The sequence below is a fragment of the Bufo bufo genome, chromosome 1, assembly GCF_905171765.1.
Source record: "Bufo bufo chromosome 1, aBufBuf1.1, whole genome shotgun sequence".
In the NCBI taxonomy this organism is placed as follows: domain Eukaryota; kingdom Metazoa; phylum Chordata; class Amphibia; order Anura; family Bufonidae; genus Bufo; species Bufo bufo.
Window position 1 is genome coordinate 606,277,721 of NC_053389.1, and position 22,278 is coordinate 606,299,998.

Genomic DNA, 22,278 nt, shown 5'->3' on the forward strand with positions numbered 1-22,278 from the left:
CGTTTCAATATTAATTTAAATATTCGCACAGAAATCATCAGATTATAGAAAAAAACTTCCAAATTGCACCAAATAATGAAGTTCTGGTCTAATATACAGGTAGAAACCGTCCACATAGTTTAGTAAGGAGCAATTTAGTAAAGGTATTAATGCACATTTATGTATTAATTCCCTAGGTCAAAAAGAGGGACATTTAAGGATCAAAGAGGGACAGAGGGACACCTGGGAGGTCTGCCCAATGTCTTCAGCCATTAGGAGGCTGTTCCTGGAGCAGTGCATACACACGGGCACCTCTGCCCGACATTACATGGATATAAGGAGGACCATTTCGTGTATTATATGCCTGTGCCCGGCCAGAAACGCAGTGTCTGTATGGTGTTGCAGCAGGAGTGCGGCTCAGTCTTGCATGTACCGTCCATACTACAGACATGGTGGGCAGATCCACTAGTAGGAATGTATATTACGAGTCGACCCCTTTTCTCCACAGCAGTGGTCCCTGCCTCAGGAGCCATGCTGCCAGAGCCCCGCCCCCTCACCGCCCGCCTCCGCCACAGTCATCCCAGAGCCCGGGGCCGTGCTCGTGACGTCATGCAGCGTGCGTGGGGCACTCCAGTCTCCAGAGCTGGCAGCTGGGAGCAGGATCCTGCAGCTCGGGCTCCCTGTCCTGCTGCCTCCAGCATCCTCCTCCTCATCCTATGGTGGACCTCATCCTGCCCTACCCGCTCCTGGCTGCCATGGGGGATCAGCCCAAGAGTAAGTTCACTGGCCGGCGCAAACTTTCCTTCTTCTCTCTAGTCAGTGAGGGGCAGCAGGAGTCCTGTCATCTACTGTCTCTCTGCTTCTTCTATTTCATGATGTGCACATAGAGATACATTAGATAGATAATAGGAGATAGATAGATAGATAGATAGATAGATAGATAGATAGATAGATAGATAGATAGATAGATAGATATGAGATAGATGGATAATTGTTAGATATTAGATAGATATTATGATTGATTGATAGATAGATAGATAATTGATAGATAGATATGAGATAGATAGATAGATAATTGTTAGATATTAGATAGATATTATGATAGATAGATAGATAGATAATTGATAGAGATTAGCCTCACAGATATAATATATTCCTGAAGAAAACAGGAGACAATCATTTTACAATGTAATTTATATGTGGAATATAGTGTCTAGACTAGAGAGATATTAGATAGATAATAGATAGATATAGGAAGGTAGATAGATAAATAGATAATAGATAGATTCCAAGATATAATATAAAGATATATTAGTTCATAGATAGATAATACATATATCAATATATTTATAGATAAAACATTAGCTACATAAGAGATGGATAAATAGAGTGGATGGATGATGGATCTGTGCCATGTATGGATGATGAGAGCTATAGGTGGCTGGCCCCGTTGGTGGATGGATGATGAGAGCTATAGGTGGCTGGCCCCGTTGGTGGATGGATGATGAGAGCTTTAGGTGGCTGGCCCCGTTGGTGGATGGATGATGAGAGCTATAGGTGGCTGGCCCCGTTGGTGGATGGATGATGAGAGCTATAGGTGGCTGGCCCCGTTGGGGGTCGGTGTGCGGTGCTGTGACGCTGACAGCTGTCGTGTCCCCGGCAGAGAAGCCAGGCCTGGCGGTGTGTGTGGGCTGCGGGAGTCACATCCTGGACCAGTACATCCTGCGGGTGTCCCCGGACCTGGAGTGGCACGCTGCCTGCCTGAAGTGTGCGGAGTGCAGCCAGTACCTGGACGAGAACTGCACCTGCTTCGTGCGGGACGGCAAGACCTACTGCAAGCGGGACTACATCAGGTGCGTGACCGACTGCTACTCTCATCATCAGGAGGTAGGATGGGAGTCATCCCCTCATCACCTTGTGTCTCTAGAGCTTGCCATGTGCATGGGGCTGATCACTTTATATATGTACACCTATGTATGATGGCGGGATGTGACTGCTGGAAAGAGCTGAAGAAATAATAATAATAATGCTATATATTTCTGTGACATGGGCTCCTGGCCTTTATACATGGCAGCAGGGTGTGACATAATGTGCCATGGCTGGCACTGCATAGATCAGTCAGATATTTCCATCCAGTGCATTGCCGATGCTGTGTACAAGCAGAATCTGCTGGTAACCGCACTCTGGTGCCTGCAACATTATATACCATGTCCAGTGCTCCCAGCAGCCGGCTACTGGGATCCGGACAGTCTTCATTCGGAATCTATTCTACAGTCTGTCTGTAGGTCATTGTGTTCTAAATAACACTATAGTTATAGCTACACATACTGTCTGGAACTTAATAATAATAATAATAATAGTAATGCAACATTACAATAATAATAATAATTATTATTGTTATTATTATTATTCTTATTATTATTATTCTTACTGCGGCGTTTCGGCTTTTATTCCATGTGTACCCCTTCATCCAGGCCCTAGGTCACCCGACGTTTGTGCACATTACACAGTGGGTTAATGTGATCTTCCCGTGTCTGTATGGGACACTCGGAGCGGGCAGCCGGATTTCCAAAGGAATTCCTTATTCAGTGGACGCCGTGTGAACAGCGTTCTAGCAGAATGAGGCAGCATATACGGAGGAAAACGCCTGAAGTTTAAGGAACAAGAGGATTGCACTTGAGATATTATGTTTACAATAAAGGAAGAATAGAAAAAAAAGGAGAAATCTGAATTGATAGTAATAATATGTAGGAATATCGCTGAGAAGAGCTGGACATAAAGGACGGATGAGGGAATGGTCTGCTCGGTGTCATATTGTCTGTGTCATGTTTCATTTTGTGTATTAGGAGATCACAGGGATGAAGGAGCAGTTATTACATACCATGGGAACATAACAGGGCATAACCCGGCATGCAGGAGCACAGGCAAATCTGTATGTCCACTCTATGTGCACAGTATATATATATACACGTGGGAAATAGTGGATTATGTGGGGTGTATATATGGTTTCTCTGAAGGGTGCAGGGTTCCTTTTTTTCTTAGAAATTATAGAAACGCACAGATAGATGGATGATAGATAATAGATAGATAGATAAATAATAGATAATTATGATGATCATAGACAGATAAAGAATACATAGATAATAGATGAAGATAGATGAGATCGATAGATAGATAGATAGATAGATAGATAGATAGATAGATAGATAGATATAATATAGATAGATAAATAGATATTAGAGAGATAGATAAATAGGTAGATAAATCGATAGATAATAGACAGACATAGATAATAGATAAATAATAGATAGCTAATAGACTGTTAAATATTAGATAATAGACAGATGATGACAGATTAGATAGATATGATGTATATAGATAATTAATAGAAAGATATGAGGTTTATAGATAATTAATAGATAGATATGAGCTATATAGATAATTGATAGATAGATAGATAGATAGATATGAGGTATATAGATAATTGATAGATAGATAGATATGAGGTATATAGATAATTAATAGATAGATAGATATGAGGTATATAGATAATTAATAGATAGATATGTGATAGATAGATAGATAGATAGATATGAGATCGATAGATAGATAGATAGATATGTGATAGATAGATAGATAGATAGATGGATAGATATGTGATAGATAGATAGATAGATAGATAGATAGATGGATAGATATGTGATAGATAGATAGATAGATGGATAGATATGTGATAGATAGATAGATAGATAGATAGATAGATGGATAGATATGTGATAGATAGATAGATAGATGGATAGATATGTGATAGATAGATATGAGGTATATAGATAATTAATAGATAGATAGATATGAGGTATATAGATAATTAATAGATAGATATTCTAAATACATACTTATGAGGAATTTATATTGTGAGCTCCACTAGGAACAGTGATGATACTGCCTGTGACGCGCTGCAGAACATGTTGGCGATATATATATATATATATATATAAGCTATTTAGTTCGTTTTGTATTTATGTATGGAATCGTTATTCACATGCTGTCGGTGGCTTGAATTAAATATTATGGCATAAATCCAGGTTCCTGCAGTGTCAGAGGTTTGTCTCTTCTGGGAACTCTAGCTGTAGCAGGAGGATAGAAGGAGGCTTAGGTCACAAGTGATGCACATGAAATATACAAAATATAATATTTATCTAAAGCTATAAGTTATGTCGAAAAATTCTAAAAATCCCCAGAAAACAAAGGTCGGAAGTAATGTCATTTGATAGGAGATGCATGGGATGGAGACTGTCAGCGTTCATGTAAGCTATCATATCACAGTGTATCATGTTTGGATTACATTTTTGCTGGACAGTATTGATGGGTTTATATCTGATCAGATAAATGACAGCACAGAACAAGTATCAGCCCCAGGAAATCGCAGAGCAGTTCAGATAGTAAAGGACCGGCACACACCACATTCTGTGAATTTCCTCTTCCTTCAGATTTCACTCCACCGCCTCAGATTTTCTTGTTCTTCTATTTCTGATTGATCTCTGTCCCATCTCATAAGTGTGATGCAGTGGGTATATTGCATCGTGGATGTGTGAGATGAATGCAGCATTACATGTCTGTGAGCCATAGAATTATGTATTATCCTGGAGATGAGGCTGTATTTGTGCCATATGAACTGATATGCAGATCGATCCCATTGATTTGTCAAACTGATGACAAAAAGCAGTGTGAGCCAGCATTCATCCCTTCATCAGATCTAGATGTGCTGAGCAATGCTGCACTTCTTGCCTTTTCTGGATTTTTCTTGATTTTTTTTTTTTTTTTTTTTTTTAGCAGGGCAAGTGGCATTAAAATGAAATGAATCTAGAATCTAAAAATATTCTTTTTTGTGACAGAAACACAGAAAGTGACCAAATAAAATAATACAAAATTAAATAAATAAATAAATAAATAAAAATAAGGTCAAAACAGATGTTATAAAATAATTAAATAAATACATAAAATAAATGTACACTGGTGCAGTTCACACGGTCTCAGCGGTTTCACATTTATGGCCTATATATATATATATATATATATATATATATATATATATATATATAATAAAAACATAAAGAAAGAATCAAAAACCTCCATTGTGATTCTGTTCTTAAAATGCGTCCAGACATCATGTATACCATAATGAGAGGATAGATCTAACTAAACACACATATTATTAACGATATGAGACGTGTGCATACACAGAATTAGCACAGACCAGATGAGAGCGATCTCCTGGCCATTCTCAATAATATATGACAATTTATAAGACAGGTTTAAAATTATTCTCTTCCAAGAATTTTATATATATATAAAATAAAAAAAATAAAATATTAGTCATGAGATATATTTAGGGATTTTGCTGTGTTTGGAAAATGATTCTGATTATAAAACAATAGTAAAGACTAACTGATCAGGTATTTTCTTTGGTTCTTGCCCAGGTTGTTCAGCACCCGGTGCCCCAGGTGCCAGGGCACACTGCCTCGCTCCGAGCTGGTAATGAGGGTCGGAGAACGAGTCTACCACACCGATTGCTTCCGATGTTCGATCTGTAGTCGACGCCTCCTTCCAGGAGAAGAAATCAGCCTTCGAGACCAGGAGCTATTGTGCGCAGCAGACCATAACATTCCAGGTAGGAAGAGCCAGCAGGTCTATCTCCTAGAGACACGTTCACACCTCCTTACACCTCATCCACGATCGGCCCCCTCCTTGTAGCTCGTGCCACCATCATTGTTTCATTGGATTCGTTATTTCTTTGTTCTGTGTGCGAATTTCATTGTAGAAAGTGTTGGTGACACGTAGATATAGCATGCGGACGCGATAATTATATTTAAACCTAAGGATAATGATTTAACTAAACATTATCTTAAAGGGGCTCTCTAACAAAGACAACCTCTGTTCATATGCAGCTGCCCTGCTCTGGAGGACTCCAGCAGTCCTTGTATTGAATGGTGGGCCATTCATCTGAATGGCCGGCATGTAATACTACATCTCCCCTGCAGTGGCCGCTGCAGGGGAAATGCATGGCTGACTTCTCCCAACGTGAGCTGCTTGTCCAGAGGCCAGAAGCCTTTGGGTCTGCTGATTACCCTGCAGTCTTGTTTTCTCTCTGATGAGAAAACCCCTTAATTAAATGTTCCTATTTTTTTTTTATTCTCAGAGACTATTAAAAATGTACTATAGTTAAAGCCAATAATGGACTCATGTTTACCCCCCTAAAATGTTATCTTATGGTTATATATGCTGTGTCCTGCTGTGTAGACCTTTTACAGGTTTGTGTGTGTGTGTGTATATATATATATATATATATCAGTCATTGCACATTCATTCTCTTTCAAACAATGATACCTGAATCCTGATCATCTCTTCCTGACCAAGTGATTCTTTTATTTTGTTGTTTTGGTTTTTAGCTCCCTGCCTTCCCAGAGCTATAATTGTTTTTTATTTTTCCGATCAAATAGACGTATGAGGACTTGTTTTTGGCGTGATTATTTGTACTTTCCAGCCTTGCTTTAATTTAATATTGCACACACTATGTAGTGAAAAGCTGGGAAAAAAATACAAATGGGGTAGAATTGAAAACAAAACAAAAAAAAACCTCAATTTTGCTGTAGCTTTATAGGTTTCGTTTTTATGGTGTTCCTTATCCCTATATCACGTTTTTATAGTTTTTCTTGTGTTTAAATACATTTAAAAAATTTTTTTTTTTTTTCTTCTTTGCATTGCCATATTCTGACTCCCATAACTTTTTTAGATTTACACCTCTGGAGCTATGTGAGGACTCATTATTTTTTTTTATTTTTTTTGGGGGGGGGGGGGGGGGGGGGCATCCTCTAGTTTTAACTGGTACCATTTAGGATGTGTATGACTTTTTGATCACTTTTTATTCTATTTTTTGAGAGGCGAAGCAACCGAAAAAAACCCAGCAATTTTTACTTCTTTATTTTTCTGTTATGGCATTCACCGTATGTGATAAATATTTTTATATCTCTATACTATGGGCATTTTGGGACATGGCATTCCTGTTCTCTCTGTTACATCAATTTTTATCACATGTTAAGGGTGGGTTCACACTAGCGTTAGGGATTCCGTTATGGCTTTCCGTTATAACATGGTTATAACGGAAAATAACGGAAAGCCCAGGCAGAATGCAAAATGCAAGCCTTTAACAGGCATTCCGTTTGCTTTCCGTCCTAATAGAAGCCTATGGGAAAGCATAACGGATCCGTCGGTTATGTCGACAGGACTTTGTTTAACGTCTTGCATAACAGGACCCAGACGGATCCATTTTGATTCCCATAGACTTCTATTAGGACGGAGAGCAAACGGAATGCCTTTTAAAGGCTTCCGTTTTGCATTCTGTCATAATACAAGTCTATGGGCAGAAGAACGGATCCGTCCTTCGTCTTATGGATTCCGTTATTTTCCGTTATAACCATGTTATAACGGAAAGCCATAAAAGGATACCTAACGCTAGTGTGAACCCACCCTAACGTATATTTGTGTATTCTATGTGTTTTCTTTCTGGATGTAATTATTTAAAGTCACTTCATGGAATCCGCTTTGTTTGGTCTTTTAAAGGGAATGTGTCATCAGAAAATGACCTATTGTTGAAATCATGTTTTTCTTTTACACACATCTTTTAAGAACATTTGGTGATTTTATTTTTCATTTGCCATAGAGATTGATCAGTTTTGAGGTCTGGCTTACCTTTTTCTTAACCCCTCCACCCTTTTTTTCTTTTTTTTTCCTTTCTTTATCTTCTTGGATTTCTTTTTGTTGACTTTCAGTCTGTAATCTGCTTATGATCTTTGTAGATTTTGTTATATTCTATCATTTTTTTCTGTCATTGTAGATTTTGTTAGATTCTGTCATTTTTTAACTTATTAGGTCCTGTGAGACACTTTATTTTTTATTTCTCTTTGTAACATTCATACAATGTTAATAAATATTAATTAAAGATACATTTTCCATGTCACTACCTATAAAAAAAAAATTTTTTTTTTTTAACATTGGCCACTAGTCCCAAAATATTTTAAGATCTCCTTTTTTTTTTTAGAGCAGCTACATGGGCCATAGACACAATGGTCTGGTGGAGACCCCATTGATTTCTAAGGGAGAGATTTCTAGACATGCTCTTTGACATGTGCAGAGGTCAGGAGGGAGCTGATAAGCTGTGATATCACCTATTGTGAATGGCAGATCCTGTGTTATCTATATAGAGGTATTACTTGTTATTGTAATTATGCCTGTGGTGATAATGGATACTGAAAAGTTACCTGTACAGAACAGGAAATCATGCCCTACTATTAGACCTAGTGGCCAATGTGAAAATTGCAGGATTATATAAATTTTTTAAATATAGATAGTGACAAGGAAAATTTAATAACAACCTCACCAGAAATTCTAATTCTTACCATAAAAATGTGGTTTAAACAATACGTCAATACACATTCTCTTTAAAAGGCCAAATAAAGGAGGAAATTAAAGGGAACCTGTCATCAACTTTATGCTGACCGTAGTAAGGGCAGTATAAAGTAGTGACAGCAATGCTGATGTCAGCGGTGTGTCACTCATGAGCTAATAGTAAGCGGTTCCCGAGTACCAGCATCATAATCATTACAGAACAGGGCTTGAGAAGAGTCCAATCTACCTGGGAAGAGTCCTGGTTATTCCTAATCTCCTGCTCTCTCACCGTCTGCTGATGATTGGCAGTTCTCTCCTAGAGAGAAAACTAGGTAGAAGCCTGTCAGTCATCAGCAGGAGAGCAGGAGAGCAGGAATTCATGGATAACCAGGACTCTTCTCAGGCGGCCATGACTCTTTTCCAGGCCCAGTCTGCGATGTTTGTGATGTTGGTTCTCGGCAACCACTTACTATTAGCTCATGAGTGACACACCGCTGACATCAGCATTTCTGTCACTACTTTATACTGCCCTCAGTGAGATCAGCATAAAGTTGATGACAGGTTCCCCTTAAAGAGCCAGTACAGGAAGAATTAAATCCAGAAAGAAAATATATAGAAAATACAAATATAAGCTGTTAATATGTGATAAAAATTGATCATAGTGTCCCTTTAAATTGCCAAGTTATACAAAGAACAGGAATGTGTTTAACCCCTTCCAGACATTGGGTGTACATGTATATCCTGATGTCAGGTCTTTAATAATGGCGCCCGCTCAGGAGCACAGCAGACATCTGGTGGCAGAGTCCACGGGCAGTGGCAATAACCCAGGCGATAGCCTTGCTTTAATTTCTCTGTCAGACCATTCACTGCGATTAGAGAGAGAGAGAGAGACCCTCTGTAGTGACACTTCACTCATTATGCTGATAAGTGCAATCTGAATGGGCACACAGTAATCTGACCATAATGGCGCCGATCACATGGTTTAATAAAGTGACCACTTTCTTACCTCTCCACGGTGCATCCTCTTCTGCATAGGTACTGGATTGGTCAATCTACTGTCCGCCACCTGTGCAGAAGATGATGTAGCTGTGGACGGGTACAAAAGCAATTGTGTGATTAAACCATGTGAATTGTGGGTCCCATGGGCACAGCGGTGGGATGGCAGCCGGGGACCTTGTGACAACCAGCCCAGGTGACCTAAAAGGTACATGTCTGATTACTGTGGCACAGCATGGACTTGTTTGCCCATTCAGCTTGAATTCTTTTAACCCCTTTTTGCACCTGGGCGTAACTGTGTGTCCAGGTAAGCACTAACTTTGCATACCTGGGCATATAGTTATGTCCGAACTCCTAACACTCCTGTAACACAAGGAAGTCATGGATAGCAGAGACTTGGAAGATGCCGGCAAGGGGCCAATCAGATTGGTCCCTTGCCAGCGATCGCTCTAATTGGCTAGTCTGTAGAAACTAGTCAATCAGTGCGTAATTCGGTGAAAAAGCCAGATGCAGGTTCTGACCTTTACAGTCCCTGTTTGCAAAGATCAGACCCTGTAAGTGTCTGATCCCCCTCTGTGCCTCCCGCTGCTCCCTCCGTGCCTACTGCTGCCTCTACCTGCTGCCCCCTTAGTGCTGCCTGCCACCCGCTGACCCCTTTATGCACCTTGGCTCTGGACATTATAGAATGGTGATGGTGGCAGCTCAGGAACTGAGCGAGGGTCAGTTTACACCCTGCTGCAATGGCCAAAATCAGTGCTGGCACAGATCCCCGCCGTTTAACCCTTTACATGACACTTCTACATGTAAGGGATGTACGCAAGCCTGCCAGGCCCTGCCAGAGCCGCGGTCTGATCAGGCCAAATGTCAATTTAAAACTGACAGTATTGTACACCGCAATAGGTGACTATTGCAGTGTACTGTACAGCCATCAAGCCCACTGGATCTTCAAGAAAAAATAAATAAATAAATAAATAAAGAAAAGTGAAAAATAAAAATTCAATTAAAAAAAGGATCACATTACTTAAACCAACATGGTGAAGAACGTAACTAAAGAAAGATTAAAAAACAATGACGGAATTGCCACCTCAGTCACCTCACCTCCCCAAAAAATGGTATAAAAAGCGATCAAACAGTCATGTATACCTCAAAATTGTAATAATAAAAATTACAGCTCATCCTGCAAAAAACAAGCCCTCACACAGCTACATTGACTAAAAAATAAAAAAGTTATGGGTCTTAGATATGGCAATGCCCAAAAAATCTAGATTTCTAAGAAAAAGTGATTTTGTGATCTAAAAGTCATAAAACATAAAAAAAAACAATATAAATTTGCCATAATTGTATTAACCCACAGAATAAAGTTATCATATCAAATATACCGCATGGAGAACCCCATAAGAAAATAAAAATAAACACTAACCGAATTGCAATTTTTGCCCACCTGACCTCCTAAAAAAGGAAATAAAAAAGTAATTTGTACCCAAAAATGGTGCCAATAAAACTTCAGTTCATCCTGTAAAAAATAAGCCCTCACACAGCTCAGTCAAATAAAAATAAAAAGCTACAGCCTTCATAAATATTTCAGAAAATTCCATGTTAGAAAATGCAGATGCCACTACTTTCGTTTTGAACTCCACCGTCTGCCCATACAGCACTTACGACCACATATGGGGTGTTGCTGTATACAGTAGAAAATGGATAAAAAATTGTAGAGTGCATTTTCTCCTGTTACCCCTTGTAAAAATTAAACATTTGGGACTAAAGCGACATTTTCATGTAAAAATGCAATTTATCATTTTCAGCCAAGTGTTTCTAAATTTTATGAAACGTATGTTGGGTCAAAGCATTCACTGCAGCCCTCCATAAATTCATTCCTTGAGGGGTATAGTTTCCAAAATGGGGTTACTTTATGTGGGTTTTTTTTCTTTCCAGGGGTACCTCAGAGCCCCTTCAATTTCAACATGGCTCCCAAAAAACATTCCATCAAAACCATATGGTGCTCCTTCCCTTCTGCGCCCTGCCGTGTGCCCATGCAGCAGTTTGCAACCACATATGGGGTGTTTCTGTAAACTGCAGAATCAGAGTAATAAATATTGAGGTTTGTTTTGCTGTTAACCCTTGCTGTGTTATAATAAAAAAAATTGATTAAAATGGAAAATGTGCACAAATTTTTTTTTTGGATTTCCACCTTCATTTTGCTCTCTTTATTGTGGAAAGGGGTCACAAAGTTTCAAAAATCAGTTTTGAATACTTTGAGGGATGTAGTTCCTAAAATAGGGTAATTTATGAGTGGTTTCCATTATGTAAGGCCCTCAAAGTGACTTCAGAACTGAATTGGTCCTTAAAAAAGTTGGTTTTGAAAAGTATCACTGTCTTTAATGCATGGAAATTCAAATTTAGAAAATTGCTATTTTTTTAAAATTTCCTGTAAATTAATTACTGCCAAAATTAAAAAGAAACTCCTTTCTTGTTTATGTGCTTGAGCTGAAATTCGGAATGAGCTGACATACCAGGCTCTGCCCATGGACAGTTACTAGCCTCAGCAGTTTCATGTTGTATCCTGCAGAAGCCAGTGATAGGCTGAATCAGCCACGTGACATATACCACCACTGCTGCCTGTAAACACAATCCGGAATTGAGGACTGGAACGTTAGCGACAGAAAAGGTGGACAATTATTAAGACCAGCGATTTAGACACTGGTCTTAAAGGGTTTCTACCACCACATTTTGATCTAATTAGCTCCGGCCCGCCCCTCTCCTCTAGATTGACAGCCTACTCGCACCTGCGCCGTGTGCTTCTGTATTCGGCGCAGGCGCAGTGAAGATGCCGGCGCAGGGAGACAGTCACTGCGCCGAATACAGAAGCACACGGCACAGGCGCGAGAAGGCTGTCAATCTAGAGGAGAAGGGCGGGCTGGAGCACGCTGGGCGGCAGAAATGGTGAGTGGACGGAGCCTCTAGGTGCTGAAAAGACGCCCCCATAGCACCTAGAGGCTAATTTGCATACCAATAAAATTACGTTTTTTAGGGTAACCGCTGCAGAGAAAGGAATTACAATAGCATGGTTAGGTACAGCAGACACTAGCAGATCGCTAGTGTCTGACAGCTAATTAGGTCAAAATGTGGTGGTAGAAACCCTTTAAAGGGGTTCTCTGGAAATTAAGAAAAGGAAAATACTTAAATATTACATTATTTTAAATATATTCCTAAATACCTTTCATTAGTTATAATGGGTCGTTTGGTCTAGGGAGCAATCATTAGGAGAAATAAAATGGCCGTCGTCCTATTAGTGCACACAAAACCTGTCCTAATCACACAGGAGGACATGTTACTTCAGAGCAGTGAGCCAAAAAGCTGCCTCATCTTATTCTATGATCCTGAATACAGTCTAATATGATTTTCAGCTAAATCTCTGTAGAAATGGAGTTAATGAGGAGGCATGAAGTAGAGAGGAGGGTGAGGGTGATGTAGATAATGGGCAGTAGCACTTGTATGCAGTCTCCATTACCACAGTCTGTCCTGTCTGTCCTGTCTGTTCTTCATGTCTCCTCATGGACTCCATTCCTACAGAGATTCATTCAGGATCATAACCCCTGCCAAGTAGGAGAGGAGGATTAGGCGGCTCTTTACCTCAGTGCTCGGAAGTAACATGTCCTCCTGTATCATTAGGACAGGTTTTGTGTGTATTAATAGGACGGCGGCCATTTTATTTCTCCTAAAGATTGCTCACTAAACAAAATGATTTACTATAACTAATGAAAGGTATATGGGAATATATTTACAATAAAGTAATATTTAAGTATTTTCATTTTCTAAATTCCCAGAGAACCCCTTTAATCTCTCTGTGCTGCCGGTGGATGCGCCAAAGTTATGTAGAGGCTCAGGCCTATACATAACTTTGGTGCTTCTTGCCACCGGCCTTGCAACATGCTTTAATCTATTCCAGCTTCCTTGCTGGATTAGTTTAAGGCCAGTGTCCACGCCATAATCTGGGGTGGAAAACGATGAATGAGATGGGCTGGCCAGCCTGTCCTCTTCCCTGCCCACGCCATGTCCCCTTTTTCTGCCACTTCGCAAAAGTCACATCTTTGCGACAAAATTTGTGGCCTAAATACTCCAAAAAGTGGCGTATAACACACTAATAAATGACCACCTAAGTGTTTAGTATATGTTTATTATTTTATTATTTCAACGAGGGGCGTAACTATAGCTATAGCACTTGCTATGGGGGCAGGGGGGTTAGTCAGGTGCAAGAACATTGTACCTTTATGTGGGAAATAGCAATAAAGTGGCTTCTGATATATAGTGCTATTATATATACCTTTAATTATTGCTACTTGTGCTGCTTTTTTTATTTTCCTACAATAGGCGGTGGGGGCCCCATCTTATTTTGCTATGGACCAATATGAATTATAGTTATGCCCCTGATTTTAACATATTTAAGAGCACTGGTTGGTTTTCACCCCTTTAATCAGATACTACAAACATCTGGTTATCTGCTACACAAAAAATGTCTCATATAAAATAGTTGGTAGATTTTGGTTCTGTTATTGATTTTGAGTCATGGTTTACCCTTATATGTGTCTGTATCTGTATACATGGGGATAATGGTTATGAAAGCTTATGCAAAAGCATACTGAGGAGATCTATAGTATCGTAATTATTTCCATTGTCCAGTTACAAAATAAATGCATTGTGTTCTCAGTTGCTTTCATCAATACTTTCATCTACCTATTCTTTGTGCTGCTTTTTATATTCTAATGTTTCTTAAACCCTATGAGGGTCAACATGAATAGTCAGTTACCAGATCATGAATGTCTAGGGTCAGGCAAGTGTTCATTGAAAGCCCATGAGTGTTAGGCGTCATGCACACAAACGTATATATTCTTTCTGTGTCCGTTCCGTTTTTTTGGTGGACTGTATACGGAACCATTCATTTCAATGGGTCTGCAAAAAAAAGGGAAGTTACTCCGTGTGCATTCTGTTTCCTTATGTCCGTATTTCCGTTCTGCAAAAAACCTGAACATGTCCTTTTATTGTCCACATTACGGACAAGGATAGTACTGTTCTATCAGGGGCCAGCTGTTCCGTTCCGCAAAAAACGGAATGCACACTGACGTCATCTGTATTTTTTGCGGACTGCAAAATACATACTGTCGTGTGCATGAGGCCTTACTTATATGTTCTTTGTAAGGATCTCCTTGTTCAAGCATGTTTGCCTATGTAAGGGGCACTTTGGTGATTTTTTTGCTTTTACATTATCGGAAAAGTCTGTACACTTTTGATTTTCCTTAATAAAAAAAAATATAATAATTACCCTTTGGTCTCCTGGGAGTGCTGCTCTGAATATGGGAGGAGGCAGTTTTTGGTCCTAAGCATTTTAATTATTAGATATTTATATAATGCACACTGAATCCATTGATTATGTTTGTGTGAATGATTAGAAATGTTAGCAAATCATAGGAATATAAGGGAAGCTCAGATGGGTTTAGAGGAACGTTACAGGAAAAACTAATATACAGTAGTATCTAGATCCACTAGTAATAACAAAGGTATCCATTTTTACCTAGATTGTTCCTTTAAATATCTGCTGGACCTACGTTAAAGGGGTATTCTAATGTTAGACATTTATGGTATACCCCACTTTTCATTACATGAAGGAGATACTCACTAGGTTGACCTGGTGATTATATTTTCTGCAGCTATCTTCAGGCAGGACTAGGTTTCTGTTCAAGAGATTAGAGTGGATATAAGAGGTGGGCTCTACATTTATCAGGACCCCTTCACAAAAAAGCAAGCAATCTGGCTCCAAATTCCAGAGGGAAACTGAAGCTAGAACTGATCCCATAGTTTTTTGTGGCCTTGTGCGTATAAATTCAGGGCATCAGTTGTGATGCCAAATGTCAAATAGTGCCAGACAAAAAAATTATGCATGCATTGTTTTTTCTGTCCAGCGCTGCCCTCCATGGACGTTGGACCTGTGCTCTAAAGTGCACTACACATACATCAGTTGTGCCTGGGTCCACAAAAAACAACAACTGGAAGAACATAACTGATATATGTGAGGCAAGCCTTAGACATTTATAGGCATCAAATATTTGAGACAGGAGGACCCCTTTAATTGCACATACCGGGAAAAATCCATGACACATTGAAATCCATAATGAGTTCTCATTACTATTATATCCATCTTATTGCTTATATTCATTAATCATAAACTAACCTGCTCTGTGGAGAAATAAGAATCACTACAGGTGAATCAGATTCCTCAATTGACTAACTATACATGAACTTTCCTTCAGTCATTGCCTTGACCGGTCATTGGTTTTTATGTCATTGCATCTTTTTATAAGTTGTGTAGCAGCTTGTCGTGCCATCATTGTAAATGGTCAAACACAAATGCCCTGTGTACAGCTATCAGTGACTGACAGCTATCTCTGTATACACGCTTACACAGAGAATGCTATCAATCACTGATAACACCTCCACCATGTACAGCTATCAGTGACTGACAGCTATGTCTGTATACACACAGAATGCTATCAATCACTGATAACCCCCCCGTGTACAACTATCAGTGACTAACAGCTATCTCTGTATACACACTTACACAGAGAATGCTATCAATCACTGATAGCACCTCCTCTGTGTACAACTATCAGGGACCGACAGCTATCTCTGTATACACACTTACACAGAGAATGCTATCAATCACTGATAACATCTCCCCTGTGTACAACTATCAGTGAATGACAGCTATCTATGTATTTACACTAACACAAAGAATGCTATCAATTACTTATAACACCGACCCCTTGTACAGCTATCAGTGACTGACAGCTACCTTTGTATACACAACTACATAAAGAATGCTATCAATTACTGATAACACCTCCCCTGTGTACAGCTATCAGTGACTGACCGCTATCTCTGTATACACACGTACACAGAGAATACTATCAATCACAGATAACACCTCCTCCATGTACAAGTATCCGTGACTGACAGCTATCTCTGTATACAAAATTACACAGAGAGTGCTAGTAATTACTGATAACACCTCTCCTGTGTACATCTATCAGTGACTGACAACTATCTCTGTATACACACTTACACAGAGAATACTATCAAACACAGATAACACCTCCTCCATGTACAAGTATCCGTGACTGACAGCTATCTCTGTATACAAAATTACACAGAGAGTGCTAGTAATCACTGATAACACCTCCCCTGTGTATATCTATCAGTGACTGACAACTATCTCTGTATACACACTTACACAGAGAATGCTATCAATCATTGATAACACCTCTGCCTTGTACAGCTATCAGTGACTGACAACTATCTATGTATACACACTTAGAGAATGCTATAAATCATTGATAACACCTCCACCTTGTACAGCTATCAGTGACTGACAGGTATCTCTGTATACACACTTACACAGTGAATGCTATCAATCACTGATAACACCTTCCTGTGTACAGATATAAGTGACTGACAGCTATCTCTGTATACACACTTACACAGAGAATGCTATCAATCCTTGATAACACCTCAAGCATGGGATAGGCATAAGGCCATCCTTCATATAAGATAGGGCCGGGGGCTATCCATAGTATTCAGTATATTGGGCAGACTAGATGGGCCAAATGGTTCTTATCTGCCGACACATTCTATGTTTCTATGTTTCTATGTTTCCTCCATGTACAACTATCACTGACTGACAGCTATCTATGTATACACACTTACACAGAGAATGCTATCAATCACTGATAACACCTTCCTGTGTACAGATATAAGTGACTGACATCTATCTCTGTATACACACACAGAGAATGCTATCAATCCTTGATAACACCTCCTCCATGTACAACTATCAGTGACTGACAGCTATCTATGTATACACACTTACACAGAGAATGCTATCAATACCTGATAAGACAATTCCCCTGCTACTGAAGTCAGAAATAGCAGAGATGAAACAAATAAATTAGGACCCTTTCATATATATCCAGCGAAATGGCTCATATTTCCTCCAGTATGGTACAAAAAACACTGGTGGGAAACCAAAGCCAGAACAGATCCTATAGTTTTCTATGGGATCATTCATATTTATCTAGCGCATCATTTGTGATGCCGGATGTTGGGCGCTATCAATCTGTAGATGCCGTACCTGTGTACTAGAACCGTATGTATTGTGCAATCCACAAAAAATGGATCCGCAAAAGATACGGATGCCATCCGTGTGCATTCCGTATTTTGCGGAACGGAACAGCTGGCCCCTAATAGAACAGTACTATTCTTGTCCATAATGCGGACAATAATAGGACATGTTCTATTTTTTTGTGGAACGGAAATATGGACATACAGAAATGGAATGCACATGGAGTAACTTCCATTTTCTTTGCAGACCTATTGAAAGGAATGGTTCCGTATACAGTCCGCAAAAAACCCGGAACGAACACGGAAAGAAAATACGTCCGTGTGCATGAGGCCTAACTGATATGTATGTGCATCCACCCTAACAAGTATTACTGAATCTTTTTCCACCAAACATTATACCAATCTGCTCAGCTCTTCCTGTTCTATACCATGCTGCATGCAGACTGCACTGCGTTACATGGTGACAGGTATTGCCCTGAGGTTACTTTTTTATCATAAACTACATGGTAATGAGCAGTGTTTAGTTATCTAATATTATGGTAAAATGTGGTATGATACATCGGCAGGATCCTATGTGGTGGTGGCACATGGGTGCTAGTAAGCAGGGACAACAATGTAGTAAACATATTCTGTTCTGGGGACACTTGGGTGCCCTCTTATCTTTATGGTCATATTACAGTTTAAAGTTATATCAGCCTGGTATATTCATGATATTTATTTTTCTTTGTGCTAGACACTGGCAGATCGTCATCACTTAGGTCTCATATCCACAAGCAGACAGAGAAGACCACAAGAGTACGGACAGTTTTGAATGAGAAGCAGCTACACACTCTACGAACGTGCTACGCAGCCAACCCCCGACCAGATGCCTTGATGAAGGAGCAGCTTGTTGAGATGACTGGTCTTAGCCCTAGGGTGATCCGTGTCTGGTTTCAGAATAAGCGTTGTAAAGACAAGAAGAAATCCATTCTCATGAAACAACTTCAACAACAACAGCAACTCAATGACAAAACTGTAAGTGAAATACTTGAGTGCATTGGTGATAATAGTACTAGAATGACAAGGGTCATGTAATCCATGAAGTGCCAGTGATATTTTACCTTGCTAAGTTCTTACAGAGACTTTCTTTTCCCGAGATGCTCATAATAACCGTTTAACTGAAGACAGCAGATGCAGTATAAATCACAAGAAGATAGGTTTTGTAGTTTGATTCCACACGTGAATAAAATGAAATGCTATCTTCTTGTTCCTCAAATAGTGACTGAAACTACATTGAAGGGGTTTTCTGGTTGGCTCACATTTTAAAAAAAAGGCTCAGAATGGTGTAAAATAATAAAATATACTCACCTTAAAGGCGTTCTCCCGGAATCAGGAAAATGTAAATTCTTAAATATTATTTTATAATAAATATATTCACAAATACCTTTCATTAGTTATAATGGCTCGTTTTGTCTAGGGAGCAATCATCAGAAGAAATAAAATGGCCACTGTCCTATTAGTACACACAAAACCTGTCCTAATCACACAAGAGGACAAATTACTTCACAGCACTGAGCCATAGTGCTGCCTCATCCTCCTCTCTGCTTGTCAGGGATTATGGTCCTGAATACAGGTAAATCTCTGTGGGAATGGAGAAGATGAGGAGACATGAGAGGAGATGAGGATGTGGCTGATGAGCAGCAGCACTTGTATCCACTTTCCATTACCACAGACTGTCCGGTCCGTCCTCTCTGTACTTCATGTCTCCTCATGAACTAAATTTCCCAGAGGGAATTTATTTGGAATGGAGGGGTTCCTAGGATAAAAAAAGAGATCTTGCAGTTATCTGTTAAGGAGGGGGGAATGGCACTCCCAAATTGGTATTTGTATTTCCTGGTTTCAAAATATGGGCATATGACTGGGGGAGAGATAAATCCAATAATTAGATGGCACTTACAGAAAATTGGGTTTAAGGATAATCAAGTTAGGTTGGTGCAGGTTATTAGAATCTGGAATATTGGGGAGTATAAATATAGACAATTATGTATTTAAATTGATGTATCAAGTTTGGAGAGAGATTAAAAGTATAATGGAAATTAAAAGTTATTTGGAGTTCACGCCTTTATGAAGTAATATAAATTTGAGGGAAATTCAGAAAATAAAGCACTATGTAAATTGGGAAAATAGAGGGATAGGTCAACTTTGTCACATTTTGAGGGGGATTTACTAAAGGATTTTGAAAGTTTGAGAGAAGAGTATGGGATTCCTAATAAAGATTTCTTCTGATTTTTGCAATTGAGGGGGATGCAATCTACTCATCATCAGAAGATCAGGAGAGATATAAGAAGGCCCCAGTGGAAAATATTAATACATTTTTAGATAATAGGAAAGTAAAGGGGGGTATTTCGAGAAGATATAAATTACTATTAAAGTTTAAACAAAGGAAGATTAAAATAATAGCAAAAGAGAAATGGAGAAAAGATATTGAGGGGTTATCGGATGAACATTGGGAAGATGTATTGAGGAATAGACCCTTGGTCTCAATGAAGGCTTCACATGGGGTTTGACAATTTTTTTTATCCACAGGTTATACCGTTCACCAGTAGTATTAAAGAAAATGGGTTTGAAGTCCACAGATGAATGCCCCAGATGTGGTAGGGAACAGGCAGGATTGTTTCATTTAGTTTGGAGATGTCCAAAATTATTTAGGTATTGTTTTGAGATTCCTGATACTATGAATATTATTTTGGGAGTACAGGTAGTGGATGATCCAGTGGCTTGTATAATGGGTGGTACAAGGCATTTGGAGGTTTCTAGAATGATTAAACAGGAACTTAGAAAGTTGTTGTTCCAGGCAAGACTTCTTATCCTAAAAGGATGGATCAAAAAAGACCCACCTTCTAGAATAGAATGGAGTAAATTTGTGAACAATATGATAAGAATGGAAAGGATAATTTTTTGTCAGGTTTGGAGCCGATGGCTTGACAGGTTGTGTTTAGTTTTTCTTTTGTAAGGATGTTACCTTTTTTTTTAAATTGAATAAATAAATATTTAAATAAATAAAAAATTCCCCAGAGATTCAGCTAAAGTTCTTATCATCTGTATTCAGGATCATAATCCCTGGCAAGTAGAGAGTAGGAGGATGAGGGAGCTGTTTACCCCAGTGTTGTGAAGTAACTTGTCCTCATTTGTGATCAGGACAGGTTTTGTGTGCACTAATAGGACAGTGGCCATTTTGTTTCTCCTGATAATTGCTCCCCAGACAAAACGAGCCATTATAAATAATGAAAGGTATTTGAGAATATAATTATTACAAAGTAATATTTAAGTATTTTAATTTTCTTAATCCCTGGAGAACCCCTTTAACAATCCCCTGCTTCACCTGTTCTGGCTGTTCCTGGTTCCTCTGGACACACAGGAAATGACTACTCAGCCAAAAACTGAGGCAGGTTAATGCTGCAGCCAGTGATTTACTGAGCGGTTATTTGTTGTGTTGAGACTGAATAGGAAATAGCTAATGGCTGGAGAATGGGAGCAGTGGGAGATCGATTTTTAAACAATAATTTTGTCATCTGGTTAACCCCTTTAAAGGATCAGTCATGCACATCAAAGTTCTAGCTCCAGTGGTGCAGTTAGGTATTGCACCATGATCACTGCCACTGACATTGTTGTAGTAAATACTTCCTCAGTATATTTTCTTAGAACTCTATATTGTATTGATCCAATGTTATTCCTCCTGGAAATATATCAATATATTGACCACTTCACTTGTCAATAGGGTGAGTCCCTATAGTCTGAGGGTATAGCTAGGCAGCACAGCTGACTGCACGTGTCCAAGGCACGTCCATCCAAGGCAGCCAATGGCCACACAATCTTGCTGTGAAATCATGTGGCTATTGGCTGCTGTAGGTGGGCGTGGCTTGGCTGCATGCAGCCAGCAATGCCATCTGGCCATACCCTGACACTGTTAGCACTCATTGGATACCATCACAATAGATTGTGCAAGGACACACCCTATTGACAAGGTGAATGAAAGAGGATTAAACAGTGCAGAATTATGAAAGAAAATACTCCAGAATCATTATTTGGATTATAAGGGAAATACAAATATTTGGAAAATAGACATGTCTGAAGAGCCGAAGGTTCCTTATGAACTATTTCTTAACAAGTTGCATAGATAGGATAATGAACCCTGCTAAGATGGATTTAATCTTTTGAAAAATTTGGGTTTCTAAATATATATATATATTGATATATTGATATATTAATACATTATGAATACAGTGTCATGCAAGATTATTTTTTTTTAAATATGCCACACTGTACAGTGCGTTGTGCTTCGTATCTGTAGTGTTTGTGGTATTCAAATTTTTTTCATATATTTAATGTACATTAAATAGCCTTTTACACAATTCTTCTTTAAACTTGGGCCACATTGTTGTAAAGTGCTGTTTGTAAGTCATCCGTATTAGCGTTGAGCGAAGCGAAGCATCCGAAGTAGAATTTGGTCTGAACTTTAGGAAAAATTTGATTCTAAACTAAGCCGAATTTCCTTGCACTTCGTGGTAATGAATCCTTTTTCCTAAAATGAAGGCTGGAGTTGTCTTATAAAGAACAGAAAAAAAAATACTCACCTCATCCACTTGCTCGGTCAGAGGCAGTCCACTCCTCTCTTCATTGAAAAAGACCTGCTGAAGGACCTGCGCTGAG

The 22,278-nt window shown here is 39.1% G+C and overlaps 1 protein-coding gene across 1 annotated transcript in view; it reads left to right on the forward strand.

Annotated features, from left to right (window-relative positions):
• Positions 1-641: 641 nt before the first annotated feature.
• Positions 642-22,278, forward strand: part of ISL2 (ISL LIM homeobox 2) — a 30,447-nt gene continuing 8,810 nt past the window's right edge. The window contains exons 1-4 of the mRNA XM_040415757.1: positions 642-753; positions 1,643-1,832; positions 5,460-5,650; positions 18,323-18,603. Coding sequence (XP_040271691.1) covers positions 696-753; positions 1,643-1,832; positions 5,460-5,650; positions 18,323-18,603 — 720 coding nt within the window. The 5' untranslated portion in view covers positions 642-695. The remainder of the gene's footprint in view (positions 754-1,642; positions 1,833-5,459; positions 5,651-18,322; positions 18,604-22,278) is intronic.